The sequence below is a fragment of the Acomys minous genome (assembly GCF_964271855.1).
Source record: "Acomys minous genome assembly, chromosome: 18".
Classification (NCBI taxonomy): Eukaryota; Metazoa; Chordata; class Mammalia; order Rodentia; family Muridae; genus Acomys; species Acomys minous.
The window spans coordinates 51,895,221-51,908,298 of NC_140501.1; the positions used below are offsets into that span (position 1 = coordinate 51,895,221).

Consider the following 13,078-nt stretch of genomic DNA (forward strand, 5'->3'; position numbering starts at 1 on the left):
AAATTTAAGGCTAAACTGGACTACATAGTGAGTTTAGGGCCAGTCTGGACTGGATAGCTTGTCTGAATTTCAAAAAGTTTAAATCAATCAACCAATAAACAAACACAAAACAAACTATAAGGAAGTCTAATATATATCATCAACTGAAAAATAATTTACTATATAGACCATAGTGAGTGGGTAAAAATTAGAAATAAATAACCCAAGGTTAAGAACATTACTGGGGAAATATCCTTTTCGTAGAAGTATGTATAACAAATTTAGGCGGGCCTTTTTATAAAAATCAACGCCACGGAAGCAGATCTTCCTATGGTGGGCTTCATATACAAAGTAGAGCTCACTAAATAACTTGTCATATATTTCCAAATGAGATGATACACAAAAGAAATCACCAAGCAAGATGAAGGCAATACTCTCGGTCATGGAGTGAACAGCAATGGTGCCGTCAGCTCGCTCTATTGCTGCACCTGATTATCACATAGCATCAGTATAAAATGAATCTGATGAGTAGCCGTGAGCTTCATTTCCATATGCCTAAGCTCTTTGAAATTTATGAGAGTCAACTTTACCCATTGATATTTCTAGTCAACAGAATTCTACCTAGCTCCCGGAGAGCTGAGGATCGAATGACAGACTCCCTGGAATGATGAAATAACCCATTTGTAACAGTGGGGTTTAGCCTAGGCGCACGCCCCATTGGATGGTTTACAGTGTGTTCTCTAACTCCTCAGACCCCAGCAGAGCTGGCCTTTTAATGGAGAAGCCCTATTTGGATTCTGACTCTCAAAAGGGTAGTTAGTACCTTGGTTATTTCCTTGTGTGGACTCTGAGATGCTGACCCCGAGCTGGCTGCCATAAGAGTTGATGCCCATCATACCACTGTGAGCTGGGGAGCTGGAGAGAGCTGGAATCTGGCCGGGGTTCCTGGGGACACTGTACAGGGCTTCTGCAATGTCTGCAGCACGCTTTAAAATGATGTCCTGCAGAAAGGCATGCTGGGGTAAGCACTGTATCCAGAGCCAGGAGTCAAACTCGACAGAGCGTAAGATGCACATATCTAACCTGGTTATTGTGGGGGGTGCCATAGAGCGCTTCCACTAAGTCCGCAGCTCTTTTCAGTAGCATTTCCTGGGAAAGAAAAGACAGGGTGGGTACAATCAAAGACAAAACCCCAAATGGCAATCAATCAATATATATCCCTTCCAAACGCAATGAGTCAAGAAGTCTGATATTAGGTTTAATGAATAGGATATAATCATATTTACAATCCTACAAGTGGGTAGTTGTAGAAATTCACCACTACAATGGCTCCCTAACGGTTTCTGATACTCAAAAAAACCACACTGGACTGAGGGCAAACTCAGTTAAAGTTGACGATGTTTTGGATTTTCTATTGGCAACTAGTTTGAGATCATTGTATTTTAAAGTCCTGGTACTCTTAATTAATCAGTTATTCTTCAAGTAATTGACGGGTCTGAGTTTAGCTGCTTGCCAAGGAGTTGACAGAATTCTGAGATTCTGTTGACAATCTGTACTGAAACTTTTATTTTAATACGTATTCAATATTATTTCCCCTTGTTCATTTTAACCAGAAAAAAAATGTAGCAATCCTTCCCCTCTCCTTTTTCCTTTTCTACTCCCTGGTTGTGTGTGTCTGTGTGTCTGTGTGTCTGTGTGTCTTTGTGTCTGTGTCTGTGTCTATGTGTCTGTATATGTCTCTGTGTGTGTTTGTTATTGTTTGTTTTGTTTATAGCCTTTTAAATTGCTATTAAGCTGCTGTCCAGGTATTGTCTGACTTAATGGTGCTGAGTATTTTCCCAGGAGGAAAAGGAAAAGTGTGTTGTTGAAGCCACTAGCACGTGGCTTTTTATTCAAATGTAGAATGAAGAACATGCCATTTCAAAATCTGCATGCTGAAGCACAAATATAAATGTAAAAAAAATAATCTAGTAGTTTCTCTTTGGTCAAATGGCAACAAATAGATGAACCTATTTTTAAATAAAGAATGAGGTTGTCATGACCTAGATTCAAGGAGGCATTTTCTGAGTTCATAAATGACCTCTTTCATAAAGGGTTTGTATGGAGAAGACCTTTTAGCATCATTCAATTCTTATATACACCATAGGGTAAATAAAAATCCTACTGAAATACAAAGGAGTGAAATATATGCTTTAAGCACTGGTGCAAATATTTATTTTTATGCAGTTGGCAATGTTTTCTAAGCATGGTGGGACATTCTTTAATCCCTGCACTCTGGAGGCAGAAGCAGGCAGATTTCTGTGAGTTTAAGGCCAGCCTGGTCTACAGAGGGAGCCCAGGACAGCCAGGGATTTACAGAGAAAGCTGTCTCACTGCAGCCCCCATCACCCGACTCCGCAAAAAATAATAAGCTGTCTATCCTTGTAGCGTATCTGTTTTATGACACCAAATTTTCAGATTTTGCATTCCTAAGATATTAAACATAATATATTTCAAAATTAGCAGAACCCTAATGTTCATTTTGTTATCTAAAGCATAGCCAGTTTCAAGGCTTAATTAATTTTAATGGGACTCAAATGGCTGGGTTTGTCTAAATTTGCTGAGCATCTACAAAAAGATGCTCGCGAGTCGATTCCCAGAGCTTCTTACCTTAGCTAGCCTCTCAGGGTCCCCTGGGTGCCTTGGGATGACTTTCTGCAGCCTCTGGAAGCCATAGTCTATGGTGGGTTCATTTAAGGCTGTAAGACAAGACCGTTTCTTTGAGTGCATACCTGGGCTATAAAGGGACTCTTCTATCGAGTCTTTCATGGGTATTAGAAGAGTTCTGATATTTCCTAAGACTTAATACAATATGCTACAGTCAGTTAGGGGATCGTGCGTTGATGTTGGTTAATCCATACATAATTTGGAATTTGTAGTAAGTCTGCATTGACCATTAAAATAACAGGTCGATGTTTCATCATCTCAGCCTTAAGCAATCCTCCGCACATTCTCAGTCATCAGCGTTACACAGCCAGTCATGTACCAAGTCATCAACGTTACACAGCCAGTCATGTACCAAGTCATCAATATGTTACTCAGCCAGTCATGTACCAAGTCATCAATATGTTACTCAGCCAGTCATGTGCCAGTTACTTCTGCCTTCCTTCCTTTCTTCTCTTCTTCTTTCTTCCTTCCTTTCTTGATTTTAATTTATATATGCACTTTACATCCCAGTTGTAGTCCCCTCCCTCCTGTCCTCTCAGTCCCTCCCTCCCATTGTCCTCCCCCTTACTCCCTCCAGTGGATGAGAATGAGTTCAGTATTGATTCAACTGGATGTGCTAAGGTGAGTTGGTTGAGGGGGGCTCCCCTTTCTTGAGCAAATCATCCTTTTAAGATTTGCAGTTATATGTGACTACTTGTGCTTTCTCAGAGAGTTGGGCACTCCCCACAACCCTGAAAGGCTCCGGGAAGCAACAGTCATTCTGTCTTTCCACTGTGTCTCATGGCTGACCACACACACTAGATATTTAACTTGGTAACTATAAAACAAGGGAGTAAGGGACCTGTATACTGTGGTATCTCTTCTATTTTAAAGAGTTCTCCAGAGTCTACCCCCTTTTCTTCCTTCTTTCCTTTTCTTTTGTTTAAACTTTATGGTTTAAAAACTAATGCAGGGCCAAAGCAAGGACAAAAATAACAACTTCCTGCACTCTTGTCACACAAGAGATTTTTAAATTTTTAAATTTTCCTACTTCCATAGTTATTTTATAAACACCTGTTGCTATTATGCTATCAAATGACACCTTCTCCTTAAACAAATTATAAGCTATTTTAATTACATAGAAAAGAATAAAAATCACACATAAATCCACCACTTAAGAGATGACCGGGGTTAGATAACCCCCCCCCCCCCACAACACAGCTATTGCCTTCGCTCTTGGTTGCTCACCAGAACTTAATGGTGAGCACCTACTGCCTATCACTCAAGACACCACATACTTCAGTCATAGGTAGTGGAGAAATCAAGTTCAGATGCTGCCTTCCTGCCAGCTAGCTTCCATAGAATTAGAAGGTGCTATATAGTCTGCTTGGGGGCAGGGAGGATGCAATGAACACCCTTGCCCAGCTGTGAACTCTGTGAACTATAATATTGATCAGAATGGCACTATATGCTACTGGGTGCAATAGTGGCAGGAATGTTGTGAGGGTAACCAGTGCCTTATGGTGTATTCCATTGGAGGAAATACATACTTGGTACTGTAATCTAGCTAACAACATATGGTTGGGAAGCTCTTGGCCTTGGGTAAACTAGTATTTTTACTATGGTTCTGCTAAATTTAATTTCTACCAGGCTGCCCTCTAAATTCTTATCTCTCCACCCATAGATTAGTACAGCTGTCAGTCCTCATCAGAGAAGCTTCTTCAGGCAGTGGATGGTGGTTGAAGTGGTCAAAGTGCAGAGGGGTCAGTGCTCAGCCACAAATAGGCCATCTATTTCACAGGCCTTCAGGCTCAGCAACCATCGAGGAAGAGGTAGGAGAAAGACTGTAGGAGCCAGTGTTTTCTGGAAATAACAGGAGAATTGCACTCATAACCTCTCGGTAGATGTGTTTTCCTACACAAGACGTGCCCGTGAAGCTAGTCAGGATGCCTGCATGGAGGAGGGAGGGAGGGGCTTCACAAGCCTCCACCGCTGGCTGAGGAGCTATTGACAGTTGATGGCACCTTTAAAAGTATGGTTCCTGGCAGGTCAACCACGCTCTACTGGATGGCCCCACACCTATGAGTATACAGACAGCACAAATTGGATACAGTGGGTCATTTTAAAGAGAAAAGGACAGGAAGTTGAGAGGTGGTGGGGGTGTAGGGAGAGGATCTTGGAGAAGTTAGGGGGATCAGTATGGGAGGAGATGAATATAATCCAAAGACATTGTACAACATTATAAAAGATTTAGTCAAAGTATATTTTTAAAAGTGGCATTGATGGAATAGTGTGGAGTATTTTCACTTTCTACCTCTTTATACCAACTGGGTATTTATATAATAAAATTTCACTCCTGCTATAATAAGGAAAATAATGAAAGTATTTCCATTTGGGTGTCAGAAAATGGAATGCCCAGGGTTAACACCTTTGCTTATATCCTTCCAGGTTTAAACACACATACTTAAAATTACTCTGAGAAATGTGATTTATGCTGCTACACTGCCTACTTTAACCCACCTAGAAATGCTGTATGCCATAAGCTTTCCCTCTGGTACTTAGATATTCTTTTACAACATTATTTTAAATCCCTGCATATTTTCCATGACATGCTCTATAATTTATTTAAATGGCTTCCTAATTCAGGCATTTAATTGATCCTAATTTCTCACTATTATAAAAGCCAAAGCAATAATTATCATTTGTGCATAACTTTAATTACTTCAGTCAGAAAATACCAAAAATTAGAATTACTGGACCAAAAATTACGATTTATATTTAAGGCTTTTCACACATACTATCAAATCACCCCTTGGAAGAATATGTAAATTCACACTCCCTCCCACTACGAATATAATTATCTCAACTTATATATTTTTTTAAAATTTCAACTGATAATTCTTTATTCATCAGTGAGTTGATGATTTTTTTCTTGTGTTGCTATCATTTTAATTTATATTTTTGTGAGGTACTTGATATTCTCCTTTTTTCTAATAGAAATTAATCTTTTTTCTACTCAAGAGTACTTTGTTGTGGTTTGAATGTCACATCCTGCGAAGACTCTCACATTTGAATGCCTAGTCCTTAGCTGTTGCATTGTTTAGGGAGGGGGGTTGTAGGACCTGTGGGACTGCGGCCTGAGATGCTGGTCATTGGGGAAAGACATAAAGGTGACATCTATTTCTGCTTCCTGCCTGCTGTCTCTCCACTCCTGGCACCACAGGATGAGCTGTCATTCTTTGCCATGGTGGACTTGCATCCCCTGAATCCATGAGTCAAAATAAATCCCTCTTCCTTTAACTTGATCCTTTGATGCATTTTGTCAAAGTAGCAAAGTAATTAATATGACCACATATTAAGAGTTGTGTGTGGTATATGTGGTGTGTGTGTGTGTGTGTGTGTGTGTGTGTGTGTGTGTGTGTGTGTGTGTTTGTGAGCAGGTAGAGACCAGAGCTCAATTTTCAGTATCTTCTTTTATTACGGTCCTTATTTTTTTTAGACAAGATCTGTCACTCAACCTGGAGTTGACTGATTAGTAAGACCAGCTTGTCAGCCAGGTCCAGGGATTGTTCTGCCTATCCTTTCCCAGCACTAGGATGGCAGGCAGATACTATCAAGGCAAGCTTCTTGTGTGCATAGGGACACCTGAACTCACGTGCTCATGTTTGCACAGCATGCGTGCCACTTGCTGTGCTGCCCTCTAACCCAGACAGTGTCTCTTGAATACAATTTTGAAATAACCTTAGCAAAATTGCCTGGGTTGAGGTTACTGTAACATTCACACAAAACCAAAAGGAATTAATTCTTTTTTCAATATTGCAATGTTTTTCTTGAAAGAGAGAGAGAGAGAGAGAGAGAGAGAGAGAGAGAGAGAGCCACCTTTTCAAGAACTTAAATATCTTTCCATTGATTTGATATGACTTGTTTAAAATTTCTAGCATCCCACCCACCATTTTACTGCCCCCTCTTTTTGTTTTCGTATTCTAAGTAGTCTCTTCAAAGTTTCTAGGTAGTACGATATTAAATTACTGCTAATTTTACTGGTTGGCTTTAAGATGGTGCCCTTTTGGTTTTTTAGTTCCTTGTGTGTTACACCACATACTAGTTTTATCTGTGTTCTGTGGGTAATGGCTTTGATGTCTTGTTTAATAAAACACATGAGTGTATGTGTACGTGTGTGCATGTGTGTGGGCTATCGGGAAAGAAATCTAACCCTCATACATACTAACCAAGCATTTACCACTGATTTATATCACATCTTATTAAATAGTTTTGATTATAATATTTGCCATGCCATCCATGTTTTAGACTGTAAGTCTTTCTATGGTCTTCTTATATTAATATTAATATTAATATTAATATTATTCTAGTTTTGTTTGTGTGATATATGTACATGTGTGTGTGTGTGTGTGTGTGTGTGTGTGCACTGAGTGCAGGTGCCCACAGAGTCCAGGTAGCAGATCCTCTTAAAGCTTTAGTTACAGGTGGTTGTGAGCCACCTGATATGGGTGCTAGGAAGTGAACTCAGGTCCTATGGAAGAGCAGTTCATACTCTTAACCACGGACCCATGTCTCCAGCCCTTCTTCTATTTCTAATACTGTTCTTTTCCAAGAGAGGAGGCCCAGCTTCCACACATCCTGCAGAACTCTTCCCTTAGCAGCCCACGGCACAATATTCCCCTTACATCAACAGCACTAGCCTGGCTCCAAGCAGTAACAGCATGTGCAACAGTTAGTTTCAATCGCCAACTGGAATCACATGGCGGGGGGGGGGGGGTGTGGACACTCTGGATATATCTGTGAAGGTGTTACCTGGAAGGATTAGCTGAAGAGAGAAAAACCTACCCTGAACGTGGGTAACGCCATCCCAGGCTCTGGAGTCCTAGGCTGAATTAAAAGGAGACAGTGAACTGGGTTCTGGCCTTCATCTCTCTCTGCCTCCTGACTGTGGATGCAAAAATCCATTTGCCTCACATTCCCACCACTGTTCTTCCCCTGCCTTGGCCGACTGCACCCTCAAACTAAACACCTAAATAAAGTCTTTCTTCCTTACACTTCTATTGCCAGGTATTTTGTCTTGGCAATGAGGAAAATAACTCATTTTTTTTTTCTTCTTGTTTTCCTCAAAGTGTCGCCCAACATATTTTGGGATAGGTGTATGATACACTTGTACTCAGAGCTCCCTCTTACCCAGGACTCATGTAAGAAAAGCTATATGTATAGCTGGAATCATTCTGAAAAGTTTTTTTTCACTTATCCTTCTAATGTCAGCAATTATAGGAGAGCCTAGCTCACAGTCAGTCAGTGGCTGTGGTATGCAATGGTAACAATTGTTATCACCACTATTAGGATGCACTGAGGGGTGACCACAAGGTGGGCATTTGGCAAATCCCACCCCCTCCCCCGCCAATTAGCTCCTTAACCTTCACTGCTACCCCATAGGGTCTCTCCCCATCCTAAATGCAGTGACAGCTGGCAAAGATGGGATCTGAAATCTGTCTTCTCTAACCCTTAAACATGTACTCTCTTAACCTTTCCTTCAGGCCAAGTGCAGCATCCCTCCCTCTGCATCCTGTGCACCACTCCCGGCTTCCAGGAAAGGACCACAGATGGCTGTAGAGTCTGCCTGGGCCACCTGACTTTGCAGCCACTGATGGGGGGGGGGGGGAAAGGCACCATTTGGTGTCAACCAGCAAACACAACAGCTGCCTGATGCCGCAGGGCAAACAGACTCACAAACGCAATCCTCGGAATTAACCATTGTTTCAATCCGTCTGAGCTACGCGCTGCTTGTTATCCAATGCACAGATTGTCTTAGCAGACACGGGTACACTCATAATGTGCAGGAGGCACATGAGAAGGTACAGTAAGAAGGCTGGCTTACAGTCTTTCTGTCTGTCTGTCCCTCCCTTCTGTGGCATGTATGTTCACTCCCTGGGGCAAGCTCACACTTCCTACATACATGAGAGCAGTATGGCACCCCACTACCACGACCCCTTGCCACTAATCTTCTTTCCCAGTCTTCCTACTATATGCAGAAGTGGTTCTCTCTGATCAGCACACACTACAGTTTCTCTGGAATAGAATTTATGACACTTCCGTCCCCACAACCCCCCCCCTTTATAGACACCAAACCATTACAAGTATCGGACCACGTCAGACTTGCACACTGCAAGGCTGAGTTTGACAGGGTCTACTTTGGTTCCGAACCAGCTTCCCGAGCTCTACCCTGAATCCCATTGCCCTCCCCCTCACACTCCCTCTCCCCGTCTCCCTGGGTGTTCTCTGGCTTTGGGGACTCGAGGTGAGCCAAGCAAACCTCAATTAGCTAATGAGGTGCCCAACACCAGCACCAAGGCTGTCTCGAAGGACCTAGCAGGTCATTAACTGCCATCATCCCTGTAAATTTACAACCTCCTCTACCACATGGGGCGTGGGATGCTGTGAAGTCCTGCCAACGCTCTGGCTGACAGGGACACAGAGAAATGCTGGCAAGACAAAAATAGAATAAATTAAAAATATGCTTCAACCTATAGGTTCTGTTTATCTATGTCTTTCTTTAGAATATAACATTAAGGTAAAAGGTCATTTCCCCCCTGAAGTATAATTTATATTTACCCTTTATTAAATAATTACAGCATGGCATGAAGTTAAATATTACAGAAGCTAATCAAGGGGAATTCAATAGAGAAGACTCCGACATGAGAATTCTGTCTTTGCTATACATAGAATGTCTTAATCCTCCACGGGGATTCATTCGGGTTTGCTTAAGGAGTTTAATAACACACAATTCAACTGCCACAGAGTCTAAATCCCATTTGGATCAGCCATGAAAACTTTCATCAATACCTTGAGATTTCATAACATATCTCCTGAGAGCCTAGATCTTCAGTGTCATTTCTCATTTTGACTGTGAGTGTAATATGTGAATTTCCTTACCTATCTTGGCCTCCCCCCCCCGCCCCCCCTGCCCCCCCCCCCCCGCCAAAAAAAGGTACAAACTTTAAGAAGTGCACGCAAAGGTTACTTTTTAAGTAAATAGTATTTAACTAAAAATAGCTATGTGGGAACTATGCATAAACAAACAGAAAGCTGGCTAGTATTCAATATTAATTCTCCCAAAGGATTGATGAGATATATGTATCCTATATGATTTTTATAGTTTCATATCTTCAGAAGAGTTACAAGTATCAGACCAGAATTCCCCCCCCACCTGCCCCCCCAGTTTCGGTTCTGCTTCGGTTTTCCCAAAATTCAACAGCACTGATGAACGTAGAATTTGTTTATTGGCGCTCTGGAACTATCTCATCAATAAGACATTGACATTACAAGAAGTCAATCCTGGGGCTGAAGAGATGGCTCAGTGGTTAAAAACAAACAAAAAGACAAAAAAAAAAAAAAGCAAAAAAACCACCCACCACTTCCTACTTTTCCAGAGGACCAGAGTTTGGTTCCCAGCACCCATACCAGGTTGCTCATCACCACCTGTAATTCTAGCTTTGGGGGAATCCGGCACCCTCCCTTGGTCTCAGTGGGCACCCATATATATGTGTCATGTACTCACACGGTATATGACTCACTCACATGCACACAATTAAAAATAAAAACAAGTCTTTTAAAAGGCGAAGTCGCTCGTGCCCTGACCACTAAGAGTACAAAACACAAACATAGCACGATGAGAGTTATTTGTGGGGTTGCTGCAAGAATTTGAAACAAGAAAAGGGGTGGTGGATGAGGGAGGATCTGATTGGTCAGTCTGACTGCCACTCAAAGCTGCTGGTGAATCACATCGTTGGCATGGGTTTCACTCCGCAGTGAGTCCTCCTTTAGATCCTAGAATCAGGAGTAGCCGATGAGTTTCTAACGAAAGGCCAGGAAAGGCCACGAAAGGCAGCAGTTCTGTACTTAGCTATGTGTCTGCATCTATATCAGCAAAGGATGCTCTTGCCTTGGATATGATGTCCAGACAGCTTCACAGACACTACGGTCCACAGAGGGGGCGGGGCAATCCCCAGAATCAAAGGACCCCATAGGCCTAGTTCCAAATACCAATTCCCTTCAAGAATAAAGAAGACACTTGAAAGGAATGGCACTTCTTGTTCCAACACCACGAAGCCAAGGAAAGCTAGAATCTATGCAGCGTGAATTCACAGAAAGGAAGGCGAGCTCACTGGACATCTCTGGCTTGAGCCCCAGAGAGTGAAGTTTTGTTAACAGCACAAAAGAGAGGTGAACAGCCCCAGCTTTGGGAGGACCTCAGAGATCCTGGGACAATCGTCTGTCCCTGATGCTACCTGAGAACTTCTCATTTCTCCCTTCCTTTACAGGATCCACGTCTTCAAGGTCCCTTGACCCTGCCTGCCAATTCCGGTGAAGTCTGCCCTCTCTCACTTGGGTTCTCCTTGTTCCCAACCTCTTAACCGATGTCAACCCTGTCATACGTCCTAATATGTTCAACAGTTGAAGTTACGAGGGTAGCGTGTTCCTTATTGGAAATGCTTGGGGCTGGGAGTATTTCAGATTTTGAATTTTTTTTTGCATATTCATAATGAGATAGCATGGCGATGAGAGCTACATACATCATGAACTTCATTTGCATTTCATACATGTTGTATAAAGGCAGTGTAAGGTTCGTGCAACATTTTTTACCACACCTGCATTTTGACTGGGAACCATAACGGGATGTCAGGTGTGGAAATTTCTACTTACTGTATTGTGTTCATGCTCCAAATGCTTGGGATATTTGGAGCACTTCCGATTTCAAATCTTTGAATTAGGGATGCTCATGCTGTGTTCATTCATCTCGTAAATGCTCCTGAGATAAGACTTTTCACAGCATCTAACCCTACCACAGAATCTGCCTTAGTTTTCAGCAATGTCCAGGGATGCTGACTTCACCCTGCCACTTGACCAGGAGAGACAATGGGAGATGTCTCTGCAGACACATGGTGGGGGGGCCCATTGTCCTCAAAGACCCCTTGCTGCTTATGATTCTAAGGGTCTCATCCATTTGAATTAGTGACATTCTCTGAGAAATAGGCATGGGGACACCACAGTCGTAAGCTGTTGCATTGTGCTGCCCTTAGCTTTAGGTACGTACTGAACTCTCCCTTCAAGTCCATTTGAGTCAACGTAGCGAACATGGAGCAGCAGCAATTTGAAAAAATAAATAAAAGGAATAAAGACAAAACCAGAGTGAATTAGTCAAAGGTGGCACCTGCCTTTGTGGACACAGGAGCAAGAACACAGGGGAACCAAAAATGCACGAGAGAAAGATTAGACGGAAGCCTTTGATATTTAATTTCAAATGAAATATTAATTTAATATTTAATTATGCTTTGGTTTCAGGAGAAACTTCAGTCATAAGACAGATTGTTTGAAGAAGGGAGTAATATACACGGTTAAGGAGACAACTGTAAAAAAATTAAAGATAAATTTCAAGCATAAGCCTAAATGCCACGAGGCAGCAGTTATGAATGTGTGCGTGCTCTGCAGTTTGCGCTTGGAATATTATAGCGGGGAGCACCAGACCATTAAGGAGCTGCGCGGTCTCTCGTGAAGCAACAGCTTCCGACTCTGGGTCTGGCAAGGGGGACATTAGTCTTTACAGTGAGCTGAGGAAGCAACTGCGTTTCACAAGAGCTGGGGATGAGAGCGACTTTGTAGAGGTACAGGCCACCAAGAGGGCTGTTGATCCAACTGGTTTCCAGTTTGAACAGGGATTAATTGCACTCAGGCCGGTTTTTGATGTCTGAACTGGATATTTTAAAGTGAAAATCAGATTCATTTCTTTGATGGGATTTTTTTTCTCCCCCATGATAATGCTATGAGGGGAAAAATGAAATATAAAATGGATGAGCTATTAACATTTGAAATCAAGTTTTCACATCTGCCTGGTGCATTTTTATTGAGGGGAGACCCCACACCTCCAGCGGAGCCCTGGGGAGCAGGCTGTCTGGTATATGATTTGAGGTGAGGTAGAGTGATGCAGAGTTTGCCCACTTCTCCTCCCAGCTGCCGCCTCTTCCTGTTGATAAGATACTTTCTCACAAATAATGAAAAGTGATACTTAATCAACACTTTGGGCTTCTGCTAAAGTAAAAGATAAGTCTTGGGGGACGGAGGGTTAGCTAACACAAATTCTTTGACTTTCACTGGTGTCTTCAGTAGCCAGGCCATCGCTGTCACTCTTACATTTAATTGCACACCTTGCAAAGCATCTGCACACACCCACGCCAGCTGGGACCTTCGATCTCTTCTGCTCTTCGGTCCACCTGTGACCTGCTTCTCACTGACCACCCCCCCCCAACACCTGCCAAGGGCCATGTTCTTAGACGGCCACTTCCCATATCCTGAACAACTGTGATCTCGCATAATCCAAACAGAGAGATTAAAGGCATAGCCTAGCAAAATT

At 42.4% G+C, this 13,078-nt stretch overlaps 1 protein-coding gene across 1 annotated transcript in view; it reads right to left on the minus strand.

Annotated features, from left to right (window-relative positions):
- EBF2 (EBF transcription factor 2) overlaps nucleotides 1-13,078 on the minus strand; it is a 201,816-nt gene that overhangs the window by 18,621 nt on the left and 170,117 nt on the right. Inside the window, exons 11-13 of the mRNA XM_084766995.1 lie at nucleotides 2,629-2,717; nucleotides 1,063-1,128; nucleotides 803-980 (exon numbers count right to left, since the gene is read on the minus strand). Of these exons, the coding sequence (XP_084623121.1) occupies nucleotides 803-980; nucleotides 1,063-1,128; nucleotides 2,629-2,717 (333 nt within the window). The remainder of the gene's footprint in view (nucleotides 1-802; nucleotides 981-1,062; nucleotides 1,129-2,628; nucleotides 2,718-13,078) is intronic.